The 25,815-nt window shown below is 45.3% G+C and overlaps 2 protein-coding genes across 4 annotated transcripts in view; one reads left to right on the forward strand and one right to left on the reverse strand.

The window, feature by feature from the left end:
- ccdc146 (coiled-coil domain containing 146) overlaps positions 1-25,815 on the forward strand; it is a 228,758-nt gene that overhangs the window by 12,521 nt on the left and 190,422 nt on the right. The window lies entirely within an intron of this gene.
- fgl2a (fibrinogen-like 2a) lies at positions 535-16,119 on the reverse strand. The gene is made up of 2 exons (XM_070897345.1): positions 15,443-16,119; positions 535-3,063 (listed from the first exon to the last, which is right to left on the reverse strand). Exons 1-2 carry the CDS (start codon positions 16,029-16,031, stop codon positions 2,369-2,371), a joined length of 1,284 nt encoding a protein of 427 aa, XP_070753446.1. The 5' UTR covers positions 16,032-16,119; the 3' UTR covers positions 535-2,368.

The following is a 25,815-nucleotide window of genomic DNA, read 5'->3' on the forward strand; positions in this document are numbered from 1 at the left end:
TAGTTGCTGAGCCCTCTGCTGGAGGGAGGGGGGAGGGAGGACTTTGCCTTATCTCTGCCATGGCCAGTTTATTACTGGGTGTAAGGACTATCCTTTGTTTATCAACGCGAGGGTCGGGGCAGCATTACAGTTTATTGCAGATGAGAAAAAGTTACGGAAATTGCTACGCAGCCACCTCCTTGACCATGTCTTCTCTTGCGGCTTTTCTACTCCAGTGGTCTTAATCATTGACAAGACCATCTCCGACCATTTCATTGTATCCCTCAGCCCTACATCTTCCTACCCCTTTCCAAATCCACTTACTTTTGCATCTACCCCATTGTGCTTTAAATACGTTAATTACTTTTCAATTCAATGACTTATGTAGGCAAATACAACACCCATTTTTCACACATCATATCCCACAGACAACAAGACAAAAGACCAGTTAATGTATTTTGATGGTATTGGTTAAGGGAGTAATTTTGGCTCTGATGATGGGAGAATTCCCTGCTCTCAAATAACATATCTGTAAATGGAATAAATCTTACACAATTAACCATATATTGTTTGCTTTATTTATAGAAATGTTTGTTTTGGCAGTTTTACAGTGTTTGTAACAGGTCTCAGTGCTTATAGTAAATGCATCATAATGAGTATAGTTAATATCCAAGTTCAGCTTTTTTATACATTTTTCAAAAACAGCATTGTACTGTACAGTACCCTTAGTTTGATTCTTTCAATGACACGCTTAATAATTAGCCAGACTTACACCAGATACAACTCTCTGGCCTCACCATTAAACTGCTGAGTAATTAGTAGCAAATTAATATATTAACATTGGATGAGCATTCGATAACAGAACATATTGGGTGTAAGTAGTAAAAAAATATTTGAAGCTAAAAGAATCTATTTGAATATTTATTCATATAGCACAGTTATTTATTCAATTTCTATTGTCCGCTATAATGAGAATGCTGTTAAAGTTATGAAATGATTAAGCAGTATTTACAGTATATCCCGAAGCTAAATTTAGCTAAATTTATTCTTCACTGAAAAGCCTATTTGATTTACTTAAGTATTTACCTGAAATTCCCTTAAAAAAAAAAAGGTTTAGAAAATAGATGCATTTTAATTATCGCCATCCAGCTTTTTAAAAAAATGGGGGGTAGAAATTTATTTGTGCCCATTTAGGGCTCATATTTGGAGCTGTTTAGGCAGCCCATACCCCAACTGGGAGGTCCAAAATTGGTCCTCGGGCTTCGTTTCTATGTATCGCATGTTGCCAGTGCCTGTCACGCCTCAACTACACCCATTAATGATCAGTAGAACTACTTTACACCCACATATACATATATGTCTTTTACATATTCTCTTTTCTGTCTACAACAACTTCCATTGATATCACAGTTTAATGTCCCAAGGCAGTTTACATAGATATAAGGAACAGATTTGCTGAGCCATGGAGAGATTAAGTGACTAAAAGCTTGGTTGAAAAGATGGATTTTGAGAAGGTTTTTAAATGTGCAGAGAGAAGTGGAGTGACCAGGGGGTTTAGGGAGTAAGTTCCAGAGAGTACAGATGAGACAGTTGAAGAATCTGCCATCGATGTTGGGGAAAAGAGACAGTGGACTGCACAGGAGGCCAGAGTCAGAAGACTGAAAGGTATGGAAGATGGTATATAAGGCAAAGATAAGGCAAAACAAGACCTTGGAGGGATCTGAAGATCAATACGATCATTTAAAATGTAATGCAATGGAGGAAAGGGAACTAATGTAGATCAACAAGAACAGGATGATGGGTGATTGGGATTTAGTGTGGAACAGAATATGAATGGCTGGCATTTTGACGAGTAGGAGTTAATGTAAAGAGGAGGATGGGAAATCAGCTAGGAGCCATTGGAGAATTCATCTTTAGAGGTGACAAAAGTATGCAAGAGGTTTTTGGTCTCAGTGGAGCTGAAGGTAGGGACAGAAGTGGGAGTAAGCAGACTCGGTAATGAAAGGAGAAGGGGTTTGAAGCTTAGCTCTGAGTCAAGTAGGACACTAAGATTTTGCACAATCTGATTCACCCCGTGTCAGTGGCTAGGGATACGGCTGGGGTTGGTGGTAAAGGAACGGAGTTTATAGTGGGGTTGAAAATAATGGCTTCAATCTTCCCAATGTTTGGCTGGAAGAAATTTTGACTCACCCATGACTTGATTTCAGAGAGGCAATCTGGCAGCATGGAAGTAGTCGTGGGGTTGAGGGAAGTGGTAGAGAATTAGAGCTGGGAAGCACCAGTATTATAGATTATGTTTTAAAATAAAACTCTTAAAAGAATTTGCATAGAGAAAGTTTTCCAATAGTATTTCTATAATCTTTTGGAAACTTTTATTGTTGGCACGCACCTATGGTACAAATGCTTTAGGCCTGATGAGCATTCTTACTGACTTAAAAGCATGGCGGTATCCATTCAGAGTTTCACTTTGTACACTGTGCCAAGTGCCCCAAAAAATCCCATTTCGTATGCCCTTGTAGTTCTTTTTATAATATTTGCCATTGAGGTTGGCAGACATGCAAGCATCAAACCACCAGCCAGAGCTATAATAGGCCCCACAGTTACCCGAAGGATACATGTCATTATCTTTGTCTTTGGTGGTGAAGTATTTTTGATCATGGTTGTAATTCTTGCTGTAATGCAGTGAATCACCAGCTGTGCCAGAGTAACCATTAACTGTCAGGCGATATTGGTGATCTTCATCTGCAATGGAGAATTGATCGTATTTGGCATATTCTTGGAGGCCATCCCAGTCTTCAATTTCAATTCTCAAGTTCATGTCCTTGGATTTTGTCAAAAAGTGTATTTTGTCATTCCCCAGCCAAAATTCTGTTAATAGGTTCCCAAAACCGTTTTTGTAATCTGCCCAAGTGCGATTAAAATTGATGCTACCATCTTTGCGAGACTGTAGAACTGTCCAGCCGCCTTCCATATCACAATAAACTGAAAAGTTTTTGTTAAGGCCTCGGGGAATTTCATAGATGCCACTTTTCCGATATCCCAGTTTGTAATGATCTGAGCAATCTTGAGGCATCTTCTGTATCCCTGAAAGAAAGTATGAAATCGGTCATTAACCTCACCTTTGTACCAAAAAATTAGTTCATCCATACCAGCTTGAACTGTTTGCTATTAATAGGTATATATAACTGTCAATCTTTCACAACATTACATACAATGCTAGAAAAGGGAAAAGCTTTTTAAACAAGCAGATCTCAGTCAGATGTTAGAAAATAATATATATTCCTAATTGACAGTGATCTGTGTTTCAAATTGTAGGAATTCTACTTTCCAAACAGTGAGATGATTTGGAAAGCAAGCAAAGTGGAATTATATATTGGGGCCAAAATTAATTAAAACATTTCTTTTTCCCAACAATTAATACTGTGCAATTAGTCTGTTCAGTAAATGTTATGCTAGCTAACTACGTCTCTAAAAGAGCACCGTATTTCTGAAAACATGTTTGACAAACTTTCTGCAGAAGGGGACAAGCAAGTTATGCACTTCAAAATATGTTACGTTAACATGATGGGGTCAAGTTTCGGGCCGCGCCTAGAATGGTGCAGCCCCAATATGGATGCCGTTTTTCGCGCCTAAAAGTGCGACAAAAATGTACCTTGCAATTCTCAGGCTCCCTGCAGGTCCCTCGGAGCTCGGCGCAGCGCAGAGACATCAGCGGGGGGCGGAGCCACAAAGTCGTGCCGATTCTGCAAGTGCAGCGGGGCGGGGCTAAGTCAAATGAGAGAACGTCATGCCGGCAGCCCTGCGTGTGCACGTTGGAGCGTGCGCGCACGCACAGTAGCCAATAAACATTGGCACTCGGTCATTTTTAAAGGAACTTGAAGAAAAGTGCTGATTTGTCTCGTGGACCTCTGAAAGGCTTGGGATTGAATTTTGGTGAATTTTTTGGTGTCTGAAGGAGTGCTTTTAGCAGCACTGTTAAAGAAATCACCTGCTGAAATCAGTGAGTGCTGCTTTTCACTGCTAAACTTCCAGAACAGGTGCTGCATAGGTGCATGCATAAGGACTGTGTGTTTTGAAAAATCAGAGTTTCAATTCAATACAGCAATGGAACAACGTCCACCAAGAACAAAGAATTGCTTGCATGAGGAAGTGGAGATATTAGTCAAAGTCATTGAGCAGAGATGGCAGGAGCTAAATACCAGCAACAGAGGTCGCATAAAAGTGCCACCTAAAGAAATGAAGAAACGCTGGAACCAAGTTGCAGAAGATTACTGCGCAGTGGTGCATACCATGAGATCTGGAAGCCAATGTAAAAAGAAATGGCACGACCTTGGTCAAGTAGTTAGTGTAAGTAATATTTTCATTTTTTAATGTAATCGTAATTGTAATGTGACTATCTGTATGTCCCACCCTGCAGAATGAAGCACTCAGTAAAAAGTTATATTTTACTCTTTGCAGAAGAAATTGGCCCACAACAAAAGGGAAGCAACTCGAACAGGAGGAGGCAGACCATTCTGCATCCACTGACACCCTTGGAACAAAGGGTAGCTGCCATGATGAGTCGTACATGGAGAAAAGCAATCAGTACAGCACAAGCTGGGCCCGCACGCGAGGAAGACGGTAAGTCCTAAAAATGCACCGCGGCCCTTCAAATCAACCTGCTGCCTGGCCTGCTTTGTGTGAGAGTACTCATGCCACCCATCCTGCCCCCTCCCTTGCTGGTAAAAATTAGACTGTTCTGATGTATTTTGCAGAACATGATGATGATGATGATGATACTGCCAACCCTTAGGATCCTGAAGATACAGAACAAGAACCAGTACAACCAGATGCGGACGATCCAGCCTGGATGATGGTGGCGATGACTGAAATGTCTACAGGGGAGAGCTTCCAAATTAATGTTTATGAGCCCCCATTAAGGGCATCAGAGTTTCAACTCTTTGTATAGGTTCTGGTTCCACTTTCCATGGTTTTGATTCCGATGTTACGGATCCCAGTGGTGCTGCTGGTGTAATGCAGCAGTTTACAGCCAGTGCACCACCGTCCGAGCCTGCGCCTCCCACTCGCATAGATTCTGGTTCCACCTTCCATGGTTTTGGTTCCGACGTTGTGGGTCCCAGTGGTGCTGGTGATATAATGGAGCAGTTTACACCCATTCACCCACCATCCCAGCCCACGGCTTGCACTTGAGTGCTGCCGTCTGGAACACCGAGCGCCCCACCATCCCAGCTCACGCCTCTCTCTCTAGTACTGCCATCTGGAACACCGAGCGTCCCACCGTCCCAGCCCCTGCCTCTCTCTCTAGTACTGCCGTCTGCAACACCGAGCGTCTCGCCGTCCCAGCCCGCGCCTCCTGTGTAGTGGTGCCGTTTGGAACACAGAGTGTCCCTCCGTCCCTGCCCGCACCTCCCAGTGTAGAGGTGCCGCGAGGCAGACCCAGGCAGAGGAGAAGGAAATTGGAGACACGCTCTTCTGAGTTGCAGCGTACAACAGATGCGGCTCAGGTTGTGGCATTGGGTATGGAGACCAGTGAGCTTACCCGATCACTCATCGGTAGCGTCAGTGCAGTGGGTGAAGAGGTGGCGGTCCTGACGGGAGAAATAGCAGTAATGACACGGGAATTTAGGGAGGGAATGTCCGAGGGAGTGCAATCGATGGCACAGGCTGTCAGGGAGGGCATGCAAGTGGCGGCACAGGCCGTCAAGGAGGTAGCTGCTGCAATAAGGGCACACAGCCCGGCCAATCAAATGACACCCCCATGAAGAAGTGAACATTCACTGAGATGTGGATGTGAGATGGTTGCAGCCTTTCTTTGCTGCTTTTGTTCTTGTTCTTGATGTAGCTGTAGTAGCGTTTTTCAAATTGAAATTGTTTTGTAACTTTACAACTTCTAAGTGACTTTAGGGTTTTTAAGTGATCTTATAGTGTAAATGCTCTCATTTTTTGTAACATTTAATTTTGCACCTAAAAAAATGATCCTGAAGTCTAAGTGATAAGAGTGTAAGATTTTTCACATTGAAATTGTTTTGTAAGTTTATAAGTGATCTTAAAAATTTTAAGTGATCTTCAAGTCATATTAAAAAGTAAAGTTTGATACAACAAATATTTTATTACAGTGACGTTAACTTTTCAATAAAATATTTTTTCATTAAAACTGAATCATCTTCCATTAACACAACACAATGTAGGAACGACTGAAAAGAATAAACATGTCTATGCGCAACAGTGGTCACAAAGCCCTCAGGCATCAGTAATTGAAGCGTTCATGGATGAACTGCTGGCGCAGAGCTCGAGCAATCGTTAAAGGAGCACGATGGACGCCCCTCCTCCAACCTTGTGCTCCGCCATCAGGCACTTGCATGCTTTCCTGCTCTTCCAAAATACTATCATCAGGCACTGGACTCTCGCATCGGTCTTCTGGTTCCACTACCAGCTCCTGCTGCCTCATGATGGCTAAGTTATGGAGCATGCAGCACGCAACAGTGAAGTGACCGACAATCTGAGGAGAGTATTGCAAGTGGCCTCCGGAATGGTCCAGGCATCGGAATCGCTGTTTCAATATGCTAATGGTCCTCTCAATGATGATGCACGTCGCAGTGTGCGCCATGTTGTATTGACGGTCAGCTTCTGTCTGTGTCACGCGTAGGGGTGTCATGAGCCAGGTGGCCAGGCCGTACCCTTTGTCTCCCAGTAGCCAGCTCTACCCTTCTGGCTGCTGCTCAAACATGTCCGATATAACGCTGTCATGTAGGATGAACGCATCATGGGTGCTGCTAGGGTATCTCGCATCGACTGACATGATACACTGCTTGTCGTCAAACACGAGCTGCACATTGATGGAGTGGAAACCTTTTCTATTCCTGTACTGCTCAGAATCCTCCACAGGTGCTCGCAAGGCTATGTGGGTACAATCAATGCAGCCCTGTACCTTTGGGAAGCCAGCAATCCTTAAGAAGCCCACAGCCCCCTCATGGATCGCTTGTGCGGTCATTGGGAAATTGATGAAGTCATTCCTCCGCGCATACAGTGCAGCCTTGACCTGGTAAACGCAGGCATGTAGTGTACGTTGAGAGATGGCGCACACATCTCCAGTTGTAGCCTGAAACAATCCTGAGGCATAGAAGACAAGTGCAGCTGTTACCTTCACTTCAACAGACAAGGCAGTTGGCGTTCTGCTTCTGGGCTGCAAATCTGCTCTCGGCATATCACAGATCTCAACGACAACTCCTCTGTGAAAACGCAGCCTTTTGACTCAATCAGCCTCGCTCATGTCCAGGTACGAGTGCCTGGCTCGATAATTGCCAATGTGGGTAAGGTCTCCTACCCATCAACCTGCGGGCTATGACGTTCCTGGTGCAGTGAGCTCTAATCAATTCTCTCCTTTGCAGTGAATTGCTGGCGAACCATTGCATAATCCGTAGTGTTGACAATGCAGCACCCATTCTGCAATTACAAATTTAAGTTTCAAACTGGCTATCTGGCTGCCTCTCCCAGTCCCCTGGCCGAATGGCCTCAGCCTCCCTCGCAGCTCGAAGGTTGCTTCCTATTTCTTCGGCTGCCGTCGAGCCACTGCTGCCGCCCCTATCCCGTGGCTGAATGGCCTCAGTTACCCTCGCAGCTCGAAGGCTGCTTGCTGTGTCTTCGGCTGCCGTCGAGCCACTGACGCCGCCCCTGTCTCCTACATGAAATGAAGGCCTGCCTGAAGCACTGCAGCTCGAAGGCTGCTTGCTGCCGTTGTTGTTGGGCTGCCGTCGAGTCACTGACGCCGCCCCTGTCTCCTACATTGAAGGCCTGCCTGAAGCACCGCAGCTCGAAGGCTGCTGCTGCTTTACACAGGTAGGAATATTCAGTATTTTGTATTTGCTTTGATAATTTTTTATTCAGGATGGCTCTTTATTTGTATAAGAATGCTTGTAGAATTGAATTACTTCCCTTCTCCCCCCGCCCCCCCCCCCTCCCTGTTCCCTACGCCTGATTTGTAACCTACGCCTGATTTCTAAAATGTAGGCAGGGTTTTTCTGAGCGTACAAAAATCTACACTTGCTCGATTCTAAGTTAGTTTGGAGTAAGTTTTTGTTGCCTAAACTTTCAAAACAGGCGTAAGTGGCCGGACACGTCCCCTTTTGAAAAGAAAAATCTGTTCCAAAATGAAACTGTTCTAACTGACTAGAACTGGGGCAAACTAAATGCCGAGAATTGCAATTTCTAAGATACTTCATTCTAAACCAGTTGCGCCAAAAAAATAGGAGCAACTCAGGCCGAAACTTGACCCCATTGTGTGTTTGCAAACAAAACAAAAATTTGCTAAACATTTTAGTGACAAAGTTAGCCCTTTAACACTGGTATAACTGGACTCCTGCATGTAGGGAAAAACAATAAAGGCTATTTCCACAATTAAATATTAACACGATGTGATGGAAGCACTTTGGTGGTTTCTGTGTCTTAAGATATTCTTTAATACTAAAACCTGTAGTTTCATTTCACAGTTAATCTAAAAGTGAAGCATTTCTTTTGTAAAGAAGGACTGTGTTATGATCATGCTTCACAGTCAAAGTTTGAACATTACAGTACTACTAGAGCAAATAATTTCAGCAAAGCAATGTGCATGTCTGGTCCTTCTCGATCATTTATTACTTTGTAAGTGCTTTTTTTCATATTTATTGTATTTTTGCTCTTGTCGCCCAACATTCCGAACCTGCCCGCTGGTTTGGGGCAGGAAATGATGGGGCCAATGCAGATGAAGCTCCTGTCTACACAAATCCTACCCCAAGTTGAAATCGGGTCTTAAGATTAGCTAGTCTTTTATACTTTACTGACATTATGACATAGAGCATGCTCAAGATTGCAAAGGCATAGTGTATAGAAATTAGGGATCAGAACAAGGCAACTACACAGAAAGATTTGGTTAAAAAAACTTGTCTCCACGTCTCTTCAGAAATTCTATTTTTAATTAGAATGTAAAAATGAATAATATAATATGCAAACTGTTTATGTTCAAAAATATTTATTTTAATTTGTACATGCTTTGATGAAAGTCATAAAAATGTCTGAGGTTGTGACATTAAAATTAATCAAATTGATGAAATTTTTAGTTGAAATATTTAATTTTCCATCAGTTCACTGATTAAGATTAGTAGGAAACTTCCTACTGCTTTGTAGAAGTCCAGCTTATCGTTGTTTATGATTAAAGAAGTTGTGAACATAAAGAGTTCAATCTTTCTATGATATTTTCTCCATGTAATATTACATTTATTTTAACTGTCTTTTCAAATCTATGGTTCTAATAAGTGATCAGAGAGAATCTTAAAGATTGGTAGCGATACTCACTGCAGATGTAAATTATGGAACTCCCAGCCCTGGTTATGACAATTGGCTTGACTCAAATGCCCTGGTTTGTTGTGAGTTCAAATATAGCTTAACATAATATTCTGCTGGAAAGTGAGTTATAGCAAAGGAAATCCATCAGCTATAGTTGCACTTAATTTAACAAAGTATTTAAATTTTCCTGCTCCCATAACTGAAGTGTTCACCATTCTGTCTACATGCTTCTATGAGGATGCTTTGTCATAGAATGACAAAGCAGTTCAGGTTGTACCTCTCCAGTCTGGGACTCTTTGGTCCGGCAACATCCCTGGTCCGGCATCATTCCCCCGGGGGGAGTCGTGACCTGCGCTGCGTCCTGGGGCTCACTGCTGCTCCTCTTCCCGCTGCCTCCGGTGTTCCCTCCGAGGTTGGTTCAGCACACTGCGTCATGGGGCCGCCCGCTCCTCCTCCCTCCGACGCTTGCCGCCCCCCCCCCGGGTCAGGTTGGTGCAGAGAGGGAGCGAGGAATGCCGTGATCGACCGAGACGCTGAAGCTGGGCCCAAAATGCTGCGCAGTAGGCTTCGGCACAGTGCATGCGCAGAATGCGGCCAGATCGTTGCGCAGCATTTCGGGCCCAGCTACGGCGCCTCAGTCAGCCATCGCGCTCCTCACTCCCTTTCTGCGCCGACCCGACCAGGGTGGGTGGGGTGACAGGAGGGGGTGCGGCCGGTCCCAGGATGCAGCGTGTCAGCTCAGAATGCAGCGTGCTGGCCTGACCTGGGGGGGAGCACCGGAGGCAGCGGGGAGAGGAGGAGCAGCCAGCCCCAGGTCAGCAATACTCTTTATTCCTTTTTAACTGTAATACTTCTGTGTTGTTTCGTTTTTCTTTTTATAACTGAGAACTGCGCGGCACCTCGTGTCAACTGGACATTGCTGTGGATTCCAGTGAATGTAGCAGAAACCTGTCTGGAAACTTTGCTGACAGTAGGATTTTTAAGTCTGGGGTCGGCGTGACCTCTCGTGGTCCGGAAAATTCTCTCGTCGGGTCCTGAGGGTGCCGGACGGGAGAGGTTTAATTTTATGCTTTTCCAATAGCCTTGAGAATATAATTCCCAACTGTTCTAAATTTTGTTACAAAATAAGCTCGGCAATACTTTCTGTTGTGTATCTGTAAAGCATGCACTCCCATGTTCCGCCACCAGGGAGTCCCGAGTGATCGCAGCATCCCTTGGGAGCACTGTATATAAGCCGGCCCCTAAGGCCTGTTCCTCACTCTGGAGTGTCTTAATAAAGACTGAGGTCACTGTTATTTTAACCTCCCTGTGTGCAATCTCATCTGTGTTAGGAACACAATAACTGGCGATGAGTATACGAATCCAATGCAAAGATGCAGCAAACTGTGGGCATCCTGGAGACGTTCACGGAGGTGACGACTGGGAAGCCTATGTCGAACGGCTAGACCAGTACTTTGTAGCCAACGAGCTGGACGGAGAAGGAAGCACTGCAAAAAGGAGAACGGTGTTCCTCACGGTCTGCAGGGCACCGACCTACAGCCTCATGAAGAATCTTCCAGCTTCAGTGAAATCCACAGATAAGTCGTATGAGGAGCTGTGTACACTGGTTCGGGAGCATCTTAACTCAAGGGAGAGCGTGCTGATGGCGAGGTATTGGTTCTATACGTGCCAGTAATTGGAATGTCAGGAAGTGGCGAGCTACGTCGCCGAGCTAATGCGACTTGCAGGACAATGTGAGTTTGATGGCTACCTGGAGCAAATGCTCAGAGACTTTTTTGTACTGGGCATTGTCCACGAGACCATCCTACGAAAACTTTTGACTGTAGAGACACCGACCCTCAGTAAGGCCATTGCGATAGCACAGGCGTTTATGTCCACCAGTGATAACACTAAACAAATCTCTCAGCACACAAGTGCCAACAATGTTCATAAATTAACTGGAACTGTGTTTGTGAGCAGAAATGTACAGGGCAGAACTCACGAGTCTGCAACTGCCAGCAGGCCTCAGGTGACCCAGATGACTCAGAGTCCGCAACAAAGGATGAATACAAGGCAATTCACACCTTGTTGGCGTCGTGGCGGCTTCCATTCAGGCTATTCATGCCGCTTCAAAGGTTATGTTTGCAAGAGCTGTGGAACAATGGGGCATCTCCAACATACTTGCAGACGAGCTGCAAGCTCTGCAAAACCTGCTAACCACCACGTGTCAGAGAAAGATCAGTCCATGGTAGATCAAAGCAATTTCGAGCCTCAGAGAGAGGAGACAGATGCTGAAGTACACGGGGTGCACAGATTTTCGACGCAATGTCCACCTATAATGCTAAATGTAAAATTGAATGGCTTACCCGTAGCCATGGAACTGGACACTGGCGCTAGCCAATCCATCATGAGTAAAAAGATGTTTGAGAGACTGTGGTGCAACAAGGCACTCGGACCAGCCCTGAGCCCCATCCACACGAAACTGAGAATGTACACCAAAGAGCTTATCACTGTCCTGGGCAGCGCCATGGTCAAAGTCACCTGCAAGGGCACGGTGCACGAACTGCCACTCTGGATTGTCCCGCGCGATGGCCCCACACTGCTTGGAGGGAGCTGGCTGGGCAAAATCCGCTGGAACTGGGATGACATCCGAGCGCTATCACATGTCGATGAGTTCTCATGTACCCAGGTTCTTAACAAATTTCCTTCCTTTTTGAGCCAGGCATTGGAAACTTTTCCGGGACGAAGGTGCGTTCCACTTGGTCCCAGAGGCACGACCCATTCCCCACAAGGCACAAGCGATACCTCACATGATGAGGGAGAGAGTAGAAATCAAGCTGGACAGGCTGCAACGCGAGGGCATCATCTCCCCAGTGGAATTCAGCGAGTGGACCAGCCCGATTGTTCCAGTACTTAAAAGTGATGGCACGCTCAGGATTTGCGGCGATTATAAAGTAACTATTAATCGTTTCTCGCTACAGGACCGATACCCGCTACCTAAGGCAGACGACCTATTTGCGACGCTGGCAGGAGGCAAGATGTTCACCAAGCTCGACCTGACTTCGGCCTACATGACGCAGGAGCTGGGGGTGTCTTTGAAGGGCCTCACCTGCATCAACATGCACAAGGGACTGTCCATCTACAACAGATGCCCGTTTGGAATTCAGTCAACTCCAGCGATCTTCCAGAGAAACCTGGAGAGCCTACTCAAGTCGGTACCACGCACGGTGATTTTTCAGGACGACATATTGGTCATGGGTCGGGACACCGTCGAGCACTACAAAACCTGGAGGAGGTCTTCCAGCGACTGGATCGCATAGGGCTGCGGCTGAAGAGGTCAAAATGCGTCTTCGTGGCAACAGAAGTGGAGTTTTTGGGGAGAAAGATCGCGGCGGACGGCATTCGGCCCACAGACGCCAAGACAGAGGCTATTAGGAATGCATCCAGACCACACAACGTCACGGAGCTGCGGTCATTCCTGGGACTCCTCAACTATTTTGGTAACTTCCTACTGGGGGCGTTAAGCACCCTCTTAGAGCCCCTACATGTGTTATTGCATAAAGGTGTGAACTGGGTATGGGAAAACAACCAAGTAATTGTTTTTGAGAAAGCCAGAAATATTTTATGCTCCAACAAGCTGCTTGTATTGTATAACCCGTGTAAAAGAATTGTGCTAGCATGTGATGCGTCATCATACGGAGTCGGGTGTGTATTACAACAAGCTAACGTTGCGGGAAAGTTGCAACCTGTCACCTAAGCCTCCAGGAGTTTGCCTAAAGCCGAGAGGGCCTACAACATGATTGAGAAAGAGGCATTAGCGTGTGTGTTTGGGCTAAAGAAAATACATCACTACCTGTTTGGCCTCAAATCTGAGCTGGAAACCGATCACAAGCCCCTCCTATCCCTGTTCGCTGAAAACAAGGGGATAACTACTAATGCCTCAGCCCGCATACAAAGGTGGGCACTCGCACTATACCATCCGCCACAGGCCAGGAACCGAGAACTGTGCGATGCTCTCAGTCGGCTACCATTGCCCACCACGGGGATGGAAATGGCGCAGCCTGCAAACTTGTTGATGGTCATGGAAGCATTTGAAAATGATAAATCACCCATCACGCCCGCCAGATTAGGACTTGGACCAGCCAAGATCCTCTGCTGTCCCTAGTAAAAAACTGTGTACTGCATGGGAGCTGCGCCAGCATCCCCGTTGAAATGCAAGAGCTAATCAAGCCGTTCCAGTGGTGAAAGGACGAGCTGGCCATTCAGGCAGACTGCCTGTTGTGGGGTAACCGCGTAGTGCTACCCAAAAAGGGCAGGGAGACGTTCATCTCGGATCTCCACAGCACACGCCCAGGTATAGTAATGATAAAAGCGATAGCTAGATCCCACGTGTGGTGGCCCGGTATCGACTCTGAGTTCGGCAATGCAGAGAGGCACCACTATGTTTGTGGTCCTGGCCCTCCAGACCATGGTCAAGGATCCATGTCGACTATGCGGGCCCGTTTCTCGGTAAAATGTTCCTGGTGGTGGTGGATGCTTTTTCAAAATGGATTGAATGTGAAATAATGTCGGAAAGCACCGCCACCGCCACCATTGAAAGCCTGAGGGCCATGTTTGCCACCCATGGCCTGCCTGACATACTGGTCAGTGACAGCGGGCCATGTTTCACCAGTGCCGAATTTAAAGAATTCATGACCTGCAATGGGATCAAACATGTCACCTCAGCCCCGTTTAAACCAGCCTCCAATGGGCAGGCACAGTGGGCAGTACAACAATCAAACAGAGCCTTAAACGAGTCACAGAAGGCTCACTCCAAACCCGCCTGTTCGGAGTACTGCTCAGCTACCGCACGAGATCCCACTCGCTCACAGGGGTGCCCCCGGCTGAGCTACTCATGAAAAGGAAACTTAAAACCAGACTCTCGCTGGTTTACCCCAACCTGCATGATCAGGTAGAGAGCAGGCGGCAGCAACAAAATGTAAACGATGGTCGTGCCACTGTGTCACGGGAAATTGATCTGAATGACCTGTGTATGTGCTAAACTATGGACATGGTCCCAAGTGGATCATGGGCACGGTGATAGCTAAAGAAGGGAGTAAGGTGTTTGTAGTCAAACTAGACAATGGACAAATTTGCAGAAAGCACCTGGACCAAACGAGGCTGTGGTTCACAGAATGCCCTGAACAACCCACAGCAGATACCACCTTTTTCGAGCCCACAACACACACCCAAAGGATTAACGATACCACCCCGGACCAGGAAATCAAACCCATCACGGCCAACAGCCCAGCAAAGCCTGGCTCACCCAGCAGCCCTGCAGGGCCAACAACACGCCAGCCCAACGAGGGCACAGCCAACACACCAGAACAGACATTTGTACCGAGGCAGTCCACCAGGGAAAGAAAGGCTCCCGACTGCCTCACCTTGTAAATAGTTTTCACTTTGACTTTGCGGGGAGTGATGTTGTGTATCTGTAAAGCATGCACTCCCATGTTCCGCCACCAGGGAGCGCATCCCCTGAAGTCCCAAGGGATCCCAGCATCCCTTGGGAGCACTGTATATAAGCCGGCCCCTAAGGCCTGTTCCTCACTCTGGAGTGTCTTAATAAAGACTGAGGTCACTGTTACTTTAACCTCCCTGTGTGCAGTCTCATCTGTGTTAGGAACACAATACTTTCCAAGTTATTCCAAAAGAACAACCAGCCAAACTAACTTTAGCTAAAAATTGAAAGGGAGTAAGAATTAGAAAATGTCACACTAGATTTTTTAATCGATAGACAACATTGTAATAACTTTAATAAACACAAAATGCAGTAATAAGTATTTTGCATATCTTTCTCCTATTACTGTAAAACCTAGTGGTATTTTAACCTGAAGTAACCTTCAAGTTATGAACTCTTCCTTCTGACCGTTTATTAAGTAACAAAGCTTTAGAATTTATAGTACATATAAGCTCTTTGATTCAAAGTATTGCAAGTACAATTCTAAAGTATCAAGTTTATATCTATTTGGAATAGAAAAAGTAATTTAAAAACTTCAATAAGCTTGAAACTAATTTTGACTTTATGTTAGCAGAGTTGATAAAAAAATTACTCCTGGTTTAATTGCATAAAAAATGGTATTATTTATAATTCTGTATTTGATTTTCAACACACTGATTAACTTACCTGGTGGTTGACCTATAGCTGCACAAGTCGTATAGCACTTGTTGTTTAACGTATTCACAGTGGAGTTAATATTTGAAAGCTCATTGTTAACGTAGTGCAAAACAGTGTCCATATTCAGAATACTCATCTCTTCCAAACGGCCCTGAAGCACTTTGATCTGGTTTCTGGCATTCCGTAATGAAGCTATCAGCTTGGTAACTTTCTCCTCCAACACCGTTACCCTATTGTCACCGTCCTTCCTGTCTTCTATACTTTCAGTAGCTTGATCATGACTGATTAACTTTTTCTGTTTTCCTTCCAGCCACCTATTCTTCATCTTATTTACTGTTGCTGTTAGACTTTTTACCTGTTTGACAGTCTTTTCGAGGAGTTTTGCCTCTTTGGGCAGCTGAATAGTGAGAGGCGGAAGGTTTACCTGATAACCACAGACTTCACCTTCGTCGCACTCTGCGGGCTTCAGCTTGATGAAACAGGCTCCATTTCTTTCTGTTGGATTCTTGAATCTGCTGGTTTTGTTGTATCCCACAGGAAGCTCCAGGCATAATATTAATCCAACATTCAGGAGAAAGAGTGCAGCTGCAGTCTTCATTATTTCTACAAAACTTTCACAAATACTGAAATGTGTGAATGCTTTATAGCGATTGTAAAATATTGCTGTGTTGTGGTCAGTACTGCAGCACTGACTAACAGGGAAGTTAATGCTCAAGCTGCTAGGGTTATTAATACTATACAATCAGTGGGCAGTTCAGTTGTGAAATCATATCCGTCGATCTTTAATACTGACAGTCACTAAGCCTGCCTACGTAAATTGGAAATGATGCATTACCTTCATTACATACAGTATGGTGCAACATTTTATATTTACGAGCAAGTTCGCTGTTGTTTTTCTGCTTTAAATGTGCCGAATACACATTTCTGTTGCAGACAAATACAGTTTCGCCTTTTGAAAAAATGCACAACATTACAGGCATGGTCCATTTTTAGCAGCAGCATTCTTGAACTCTTGCAGCAAAGTCAATCCAGAGATTTTGGGGGTGGAGAAGAAAAAAACTGCAAGCTATTTAGTATTTTCCCATTTGAATGCTTGCAGACCTAACTGTTGAGAGGGTGGGAAGCTGCCATGCTCCCAAGAGTCTGCCGATGTAGCTCTGTAACTGCTTTCTTGGACATGCATGAGAGCAGCCTGAGGTGACACCATTTCTAAATATTTATTTTTTAATTAATCATTTTTTCTCTCTGTGTAGAAAAACACCTGTCTTCAGCTTGTTAAAACCCTCAGCGAAACGACTGAGTTCACACTAGCAGTATTGTAAGCAACAAAGCATACTTAGGAGTAGATTTTATAAATTAGCTCTCCCAGCATTGAGCTTCATGCACTTTGGGCACATATCAGGAATTGAGACGCAGAGGTCAGCAAGCCCTGCAGAATTTCCGTCTGTTAATTTTAATGGTTGGAGCATTCTGTGAGGCCTCCTAAACTGCATGTCCAAATTTTTTAAATGCACTTCCGGTGGGTGCAAAAGTGGCAATAGTGTACGATTTGGTAAATTCTACCCTATAGATCCTTAACGTGGATAGTGCAGATAGAAAGGCCATCAAAAATATAAATGATCTTTTGGGTGTTGTATATAGCGGCACAGAATACAAAAGCAAGAAAGTGATGTTAAATTTGTTCAAGACTTTGGGTGAGCCACAATTGAAATATTGTGTGAAGTTCTGGACACTACATTGTATGAAGAATTTTAGATCCATAGAAATGGTACAGCAAAGATTCGCTAGAACAATACCAGGAATGAGAGGTTATATATAACAAAAACTTGCATTTATAAGTGCCTTTACCATAGTAAAGCATCTCAAGGCGCTTCACAGGAGTGTAATCAGAGAAAAATTGACATTGAGCCAAAGAAGAAGATATCAGGACGGCTCAATCAAAGCTTGGTCAAAGAGGTAGGTTTTAAGGAGCATCTTAAAGGAGGAGAGAGGTATAGAGGTTTAGTATTAGTATTAGTAATGGAATTTCAGAGCTTAGGGCCTAGATGGCTGAAGGCATTGGCTCCAGTGGTGGGGCGAAGGAAATGGCAGGTGCACAATAGCCCAGTTTTGGAGGAATGCAGAGTTCTCAGAGGGTTGTAGGGCTGGAGAAGATTACATTGATAGGGAGCGGTGATGCCGTGGAGGGATTTGAACACGAAGATGAACATTTTAAAATCGTGGCGTTGGTTGACTGGGTGGCACTGTAGCTAAGCGAGCGCAGGGGTGATTGTTGAACAGGACTTGATGCGGGCAGCAGAGTCTACGTAAGAAGAAAAGTATGAAAAATTGGGGCTTTTTTCACTGCTACAGTAAATGGTAAAAGGATCCTGAAAAGTCTTAAAAATTATGAAAGGACTTGAGAGGGTAAATAATGAAAGATTGTTTCTACTGGATTCCAAATCAGTAACAAACTCAGAATTGTCACAAGAAGACAAAGAGGGAAGATAGAAGAAATTTTTCATCCAAAAGGTAAAGGATAAATATTAGAAAGGAAGGATATAAAAGAATATGGAGAAAAGGCAGAAAAATATAATCAGATTAGATAGCACAAGCACAATGGGTCAAATGGTCTCCTTTTGTGTTGTAATTTATATGTTATGAATTTTACCAATTTATGTAATGTGTATGGCCCTGATTTTAAGTTTAGGACGCGCTGGGAGCGGTTAGGGGAGTGATCCAATAGCGTGCGAGAAACCTGGAAGTACGTTCAGCGCGTCTTGTCAGTGGCTTTTTAAAACTCAGCCACCTCATTATCATTTTACTTCCGGGTTTCCCATCCAATCAGCGGCAGTGGTCTTCGACCAGCAGACTGCCAGTACTATTGCTGGCATCTGAGGTCCAATCTAAGGCATCCTGATGTGATAGAGCAAACCTCCAAAGTGTAGAAAGTAACCTCTCAGCAAAAGTACTGTGAACAAACCCTTTCCCACTGGCAGGTAAGAAAGCAGCTGTGAGTACTCAGTATTTATTTATTGGCATATTTGCATATTGGCATATATGAGATCCCTTGCTTTCACTGGAAACCCGTGGACCCGACGTTAAACTCAAAAGTGTGTTGACATATCACTCTAATTGAGCGATTAGCATATGGTAATTGACAACTCGCCTCTCCCAAGGGGGTTGCGCGAACACAGCCAAACGCATTCGAGTGAAATACGGAAATGGATGGGTTGGAGTCGGTTTCCCTATGTGCTATCAATTTCACCGGTTTTAACCCCTCACCCGCAACCAAACACACATGCTCCTGCAGATTAATATTCAGCCCATAGACCCTGTACTGTTGTGCAATATAACAAAATCAATCAAAGGTCCCAAAAATCGCACATTGCCTTTTTTTGGCGCTATTTCAGATTAACTGCCATTTTAAAAATCTGAAATAGTGCCAAAAGAAAGTCCGAAGTTTCGCCAAAATTGTTTTTGATTTTGGCGCAGCGCAGAAAGACTTTTGGTTTTGACAGCGGAGCTAATTGTTAGCTCTGAAAAGGTGAGGCCCGTTCTCTGCACATGCCCAAGCATTTAAGTTTCCAGGGTAACGCAAGGCGGGCCATTCGGCCAGGGATAGGGGCGGCTGTGAAGGGCCTTTCGGCCAGGGATAGGGATGGCTGCGAAGGGCCTTTCGGCCAGGGATAGGAGCAGCTGCGGAGGGCCATTTGGCCAGGGATAGGGGCGGCTGGCAGGATTCAACACTCGGCCGGATACAGGAGCTCGTCGCTCGCTTTAAAAGAAGCCCAGGGGGAGGGAGGTGGAAGCCAAGCGCCAGCCGGCAGGATTGAACCCTTGGCTGGACACAGGGGCTCGGCGTTCGGCTTAGAAAGAAGCCCGGGGAGAGGTGGAAGCCAAGTCAACAATTCGGTGGTGGAACTTAACCACGTCTCGCAATTGCAATTTTGAACTTGAATAAAGTTGGTCTTTTCCCTCCACACAAGCATTTTGAAGTAGGTTGCAATATAAGTTTTATTCCCTCCCTCCAAAAGCTATAACTCGGCTCCGTTTCCAAAGATGGCGTCGGTAATGCCGATTTCGATTTGGTAAGTTAAGGTTTTAAAAAGTGGTCCATAGAGCTGTCCTTAAAAAAAAAAAAAAAAAAAAAAAATCCTAATTGGTGAAACACGCAAAAATGGGCAAAAATGGCATTATTGGGTTGGTTTGACACTGAGTGATGTCAGAAAAATGATACTTTAAAAAAACGGCCGGTATCTGTTAAGGTAGGCGTTGAACCATTGGCGAAACTTGCAAAATTAAATTAGCTCCAAAAAACACTTAGCTCCAAAAAAATGGAGCTAAATGGTGGCGAATTTTGGGCCCATAATATTAGCAGCTTTGTTGCAAATTTAACTTAATACACCATGTGAATATCCTACAGGAAAGTTAAAAATAATCAATTCACATTTGTTAGACTGCTTAAGGTAGCAAGTGTCGGTTTCTCAATACTCTAACCACTCTGATAGGAAGCATGGTGCCAATTTTCATCAAGGCCTCCGCCCGCCCGATGGCCGCCGAGGTACAGGATGGTACTATTGGGGCGGGATATTCATCGGCGAGGCCCCTCGAAGGTCGGCGGGCGGCAAATCAACAACGTACGCTGCCGCCAATCTGGGCGGCAGCGGGCGGGAGGTCTCATTCTCGGCGGCAGAGGCACTTGCCACCAAAGTGTCCCCGAGGATGGAGTCAGGCCCACGGAGAGTCGAAGACCTGAAAAAAAACACTAAAAAATTTAAAAAACTATCCAAAGACCTTCAGGGGACCCCATCCAGGTAAGTCGCTGTTGGGGAAAAAAAAATGTAAATGTTCACTTACCTTTTTTTCAAGTTCTTCCGACTTACCGTCGGGGACAGACCAGCCTCCAGCCAGCGGTCCATCCCCGTTCTGCTGCCGACTCCTGTCCACAGGAATCTGGGAGCTCAGCGGGCGGGAGGTCAGTTGCGCCACTGGACGGTTCCCAGCGGCTCTCTCCAGCCCGCTCCAGGCCACCTCCAAAGTGGCACTGGGCGGATCTTGACGAGGAATGTCGGCAGCAGCGGGCGATGTGGTGATGAATTTCGGCTCCCATGTTACTAATGGACAAATCCCATGACATATCACATTAGTTTGACACCCCCTGCTACATTTTCATATATTCCAAAGCTAACATTTTAAAGAGGTTCTGTTGGATTAATAAAACCACACTGTCATTTTCTTTTGTATTGTGCACTTTATTTGGGGGGTGGGGGGGAATGTCATGTTATACTATCTGAAAGATTTGTGCTTTTTGATTCCCTCTTTCCAGGCACTGTGTAATATTTCTATAACTAAAAGGGCAGACAAGTGACTTGGTTCCCAGGCCCTTACTGTTGCCACTGTTTAACTGACTGTTGAGAAATGCACAAGAGTGATCTGAATTGACAGAACTGTTTGCTTATTTCTTCTTGTATCTGCTCATTACCTCCTTCAAGGGAGCTTCCAAGTGTGACTAGAAACTCTGTATCTGCAAACATGCAGTTTAGCAATCCCAGCACAAAATAAACAAATTATTTAATGGGTTAAGTTCCACCCCGTCAGAAATTCACTAAACCACATTAAGAATTTTTTTCCGTACTCTTTCAAACCGAGAAAATAAATGGGGAACTATCAACATCCAGGCATTCAAATATTTACTGAAACAAGCATTTTTCTGACATGTGATTTATGAACGACAACGAAAAGTTATGACAATCATTTAAGGAAGAAAGCCCCCCCCCCCATGATTTACTGACGGATCTCAAAACAGAAATTCCTAAGCATCTGGAGCAATTAACAAAACAACTACAAACCATCTGATACAAATTCTCTGGCTTGAAGACAATGTTGCTATGGTTTTCTCTACAAACAAAGAAATGTAATATTGCCTGAATTTAACTATAATCTGAAAAATGTTAATTGAAATAATGGGGTAGATTTTCAAAACTGGGGTTTCAGATCACACCGGCCATTGAATTTAATGGAAATGAAAATCAGGTAGTTTCTATAATAGACAGCTGATCCACAACCCCAGTTTTACGCCCGGCAGCAGGTTTAAAATGTACCCCAATGTGTTACTTCATTGAACCTTTTAAGCACAGTACTTTAAATCTCATTACTGAATACAAAATAATTGATATTGCATCCTGAAATGCTTCAGATTCTCAAGTGCATTGAGATGATTGAATTACCGCATTTATCATCCATTGACTGCAGGTATTAAACCCAAAATGGCCTCTTCACCCTCTGTAAGGATATCGCAGCATTAGATTCAAACTTCACCTTTATTTAGGAGCCAACCACAGTTGTTGTTTGTTTTTAAAATAATTTTAAAAGTGCTGTTTTGTTTACCCATTCTTCCATCCTCCCCCGCACACTTTAAAAACATGTTAGATTCTCTCTTTTCCACTCGCCCCCTCCCCATCAGAGAACTCTATGTACTCTTTTCAAAACGATGACAATTTAAAGATTGCTCCTTATTAACTAGCATTTGTCTCAGCAATTTTGCTGAACCCTTTTATGGAAATATATCTGTCCATGTTCTTCACTCAAAATGTTATTCATTACACAAAGAACTGAAAATAGCTCAAGTCCAAGTCTAAATATTTAGATTTATGGCCATTAAAGGATTGAAGTGGCATTATTCCAGAATTGGGTCTTCATGCCAGAAATATACCTTTCCAAAACTTCTGGCTCTGTCATTGAAGGGGGGAAAAAGATTAAAAGTCAGCCTGAATGTTTCCCAACACATTTTAAAAAATAACCAAGTTTGTATAGGCCTGTTTCTTAAATTAATATTTCTGGGTACAATCAAATAACTTTAAGGGGGAATCGTTACTCTGTTTGAACTTTGGGATAACAAAAACTTGCATTTATATAGCAACCTTATCGTAAAGAAATGTCTCAAGGCCCTTCACAAAGTGGCACAGGGAACTAACACTGAGCCAAGAAGGAAAAGATTAGGGGCTAAAGATTCGATTAGGCCTGAAAATGGGCGCGTGGATCATGATGCGCGATCGGCCCACACCTATTGAAAGTAATGCAGGCTGCTCGCAACCTTCGTGGTGCCTGCTAATCGGCATGATTGATGCGTGCAGCCCAGTGCTGAGTGCACTGCTTAGCACTCAGTAGGGGGCTGAAGTTTGAGCGAGGCTAGCTCTATTTAAAGCTAGCTTAAAGCTCCACTTTTAAAGGCAGTCTGCACCTCTTAAAGGTGAGGTGTATTCGGCATTCAGCAGCTGCTGGGAGTGCTTGTCAAGGCAACTGCGACTCAGAAGTACTCAACAGGGCAGAGAAAGGCACAAAGGTTCTCGGACATAGCACTGGAGACCTTAGTGCAGGGGGTAGAAAGGAGGAGACAGATCCTCTACCAGCCGGGGATCAGGATGCCTCCAGACACACCGTTAGAAGGCAGTGGGAGCAGATAGCCGAAGTGGTCTTGCCCCGAGGACCTGGATCCAGTGCCGAAAGAAGTTCAATGATCACACTCGAGTGGTCAAGGTCAGTGAATGCATCTTCAAAAGCTGTCTCCCACCAACTGCACTAGCCTCACATGCTCAATGCACCACACCCCATCACTTAACTACCAATAATCTCAATCAATCAATCACAACTCACATCTCACACTCATAACTTCACACACTTACCACTGCTGCAAGCCTCAGACCCACATCTCACACCTTGCACACACTGACAGCTATTCAACCATGACAGGCACATCACCCAAGCACACTGCACCACACTCACTGACACATATTTCCCTTGCTCTTGTAGGACAAGGTGTTCATAACCATAGGCAGCAGCAGCTAACCAGCGGGGAAAGTGAACCCATCAGAGGGTTGTCACTAAGGCCGTGGTGATCGGCGAGGCTGAAACTATTTTTGTTGATGGTATGCTTATACCTAATCCTCTTTCTCACATACCACTCCTCCCTCATCTCACAATCTCTTCTCACCTACAAGCTGCTGATGGTGTAAGCATGGACATCTTGCTTTCCCCCCTCCCCTCACCACAACCCTACCCTTGTGCCTTTCTCCTTGCAGATACCCAGGAACTCCAACCTGGCCAGACAGTGCAGGAAGAGCAAGAGGAGTGTAATGGAGAAGAAGAGACACTAACTCAATCTCACATTCGCAGGCGCCAGCTCAAAAACTGGCATTACACATACTTTACAGGGTATGCTAGAGGCAGGATCTATACATGGTGAGTCACCAGGCACGAGTGGCCTGCAGTCTAGGGAAAGGGTAGCACAGGTGCCAGTTCCCTGGAGGGCGAGGGTGCACATGAGTTCAGCTGCAGAGGACTCGGATGAGGACTTCGATGGGGCAGCCTAAAGAAGAAGGGTGAAGGGACACAGAAATTGGCTAGCCTGCCAGAGAGCCTGTTGTCACTGTCAACGAGCATGGAGGCGTCCAGCTCCAACTTTGCACAGGGCTTTGTGCAGAGTTTAGAACCCATGATTTGCAGCATGGTAGTGATGGGCAACTCCATTGTGGACCCAACCATGATGCAGGGTCTGATGGGCGATGCTTCAGCTTCCATTGCAGCACAAGCAGAAGCAACACAATGTCTGAATACTGCTGTGGAAGCTCAGACTTCTGCCTTGCAAGCTCAGACTGCTGCCAATATTGCTGCATTTACCAGTGTGGAAAGGGGCTTGCAGGGTCTTGTAGCAGTCCAGCAATTTGTCCTCCAACAGATTACAAGGTTTGCTGAGGCGCTGCCCCATGGGAGTGGCAGTAGCTCTGTGGAGCACGAACCTGCTGCCCTCTCTCAGGATGACAGCATTTGTACTACCACTACTGCCACTCCGCCAATGCCCTTGCTGTTGCCTGTCAGCCAGCCAGCCCAGGCTGCTGCCACCCATGCCGAGATAGCGCATCTACAGATAGGCCTTCTAGACCCAGAGCTGCTCGAGGTCGTCCTGCAAGGCCATCTGCAGTCTCCCCCACTGAAAGTCAACAGTCTTCTACCAGCCATGTTGATGCCACTGGGGTAGCACTTTGTGGGAGCACTAGGACAGGCAAAGGCATACAGAAGACAGGCACTAAGGGAATACACAAGGGCAATTAATTGACTTTGTTATGTAGTATTGAATTGAATCATTTATAAATGTGGTTTGGAATGTTTGGTTTGTGATGGCTTTCATTTCAGCATTATGGCCAAGGGGACGCTGTGATATTCTGTGACAGAGGGATGGTAAGGTGGGGAAGTGTTGAGTAATGGGGATCTGGGGTTTTATTAAGTGGAACCGGAACCTGATGTGCTCACAGACAACCTGTATGAAATGTGGATGTGAAGGCTGCTTCCTCCCTTATTCCTCCACCTCCTCCTTTGTGGAACCTTTGGTGGCAAGGGTTTCACCCTCATGATGGCCAAATTGTGGAGGATGCAGCAGACCACCACGAATTGCGTCACCTGCTGCCACCCAAGCCGAGTACTGGAGGGCTCCTCCTGAGTGGTCAAGGCAGTGGAACCGTTGCTTCAGCACTTCAATAATCTGCTCAAGGATGTTCCTTGTGGCAGCATGGCTATCATTATATGAGTGCTGGCAATGAGTGGTGGAGTTGCAGGGGGGAATCATCAGCCAGGTGTACAGTGGATAGCCCTTGTAGCCGAGCAGCTACCCTCTGGTTCGGCGTAGTGACTGGAAGATTGCTGGCACAGCAGAGTTACACATCATGACTGCTGCCAGGATAGTGGGCATTCACCAGCATGATATGCTGGGTGTGGTCGCACACCAACTGCACATTAAGTGAATGGAATCCTTTGCGGTTACGGAACATCTCATCATTGAGATGCGGCACCCACCGAGCCATGTGTGTGCAATCGATAGCACCCCGCACCATGGGGAAGCCTGATATCCTGGCAAAGTCATGTATCCTCCCAGACGCAGCAATGGACAACCAACTGCGACATGTTTGCTATGTCATTTGTTCCAGCCTGGAAGGATCCGCTAGAAAAAAGATTTAGGGCCATGTTCACCTTGAGGGCCACTGGCAGCACCGTTGTTGCCCTATTCTGAGGCTGCAGGACTGGTTCATAGTGGTGGCAGAGTTCTGTCACCATCTCCTTGGTGAAGCGGAGTTGCCGAAAGTATTGCTGCTGGTTTAGTGCAGGTAGGAGAGGTGCTCCCTGAAAACTGAAGGCAAGGCCTGCTCCTGAGAGCCCTCCTCCCCCTCTTTTTGTGAGCAGCTTGTCTTTTTTGCTGCCCATGCTCCAAGTCCCTGTCATGCTGCAGCGCAAGCGGGACTACAACTAGAGCCCCATGACTGGGAGCCAGTGGTGTACTCAGAGGCCTTCCAGTAGCAGCCATGAACATTGCCTTTCCAATGTTCAGCAGCACTCCCTGCACATGTTCACGA

The sequence above is a fragment of the Pristiophorus japonicus genome, chromosome 13, assembly GCF_044704955.1.
Source record: "Pristiophorus japonicus isolate sPriJap1 chromosome 13, sPriJap1.hap1, whole genome shotgun sequence".
NCBI classification, from domain to species: domain Eukaryota; kingdom Metazoa; phylum Chordata; class Chondrichthyes; family Pristiophoridae; genus Pristiophorus; species Pristiophorus japonicus.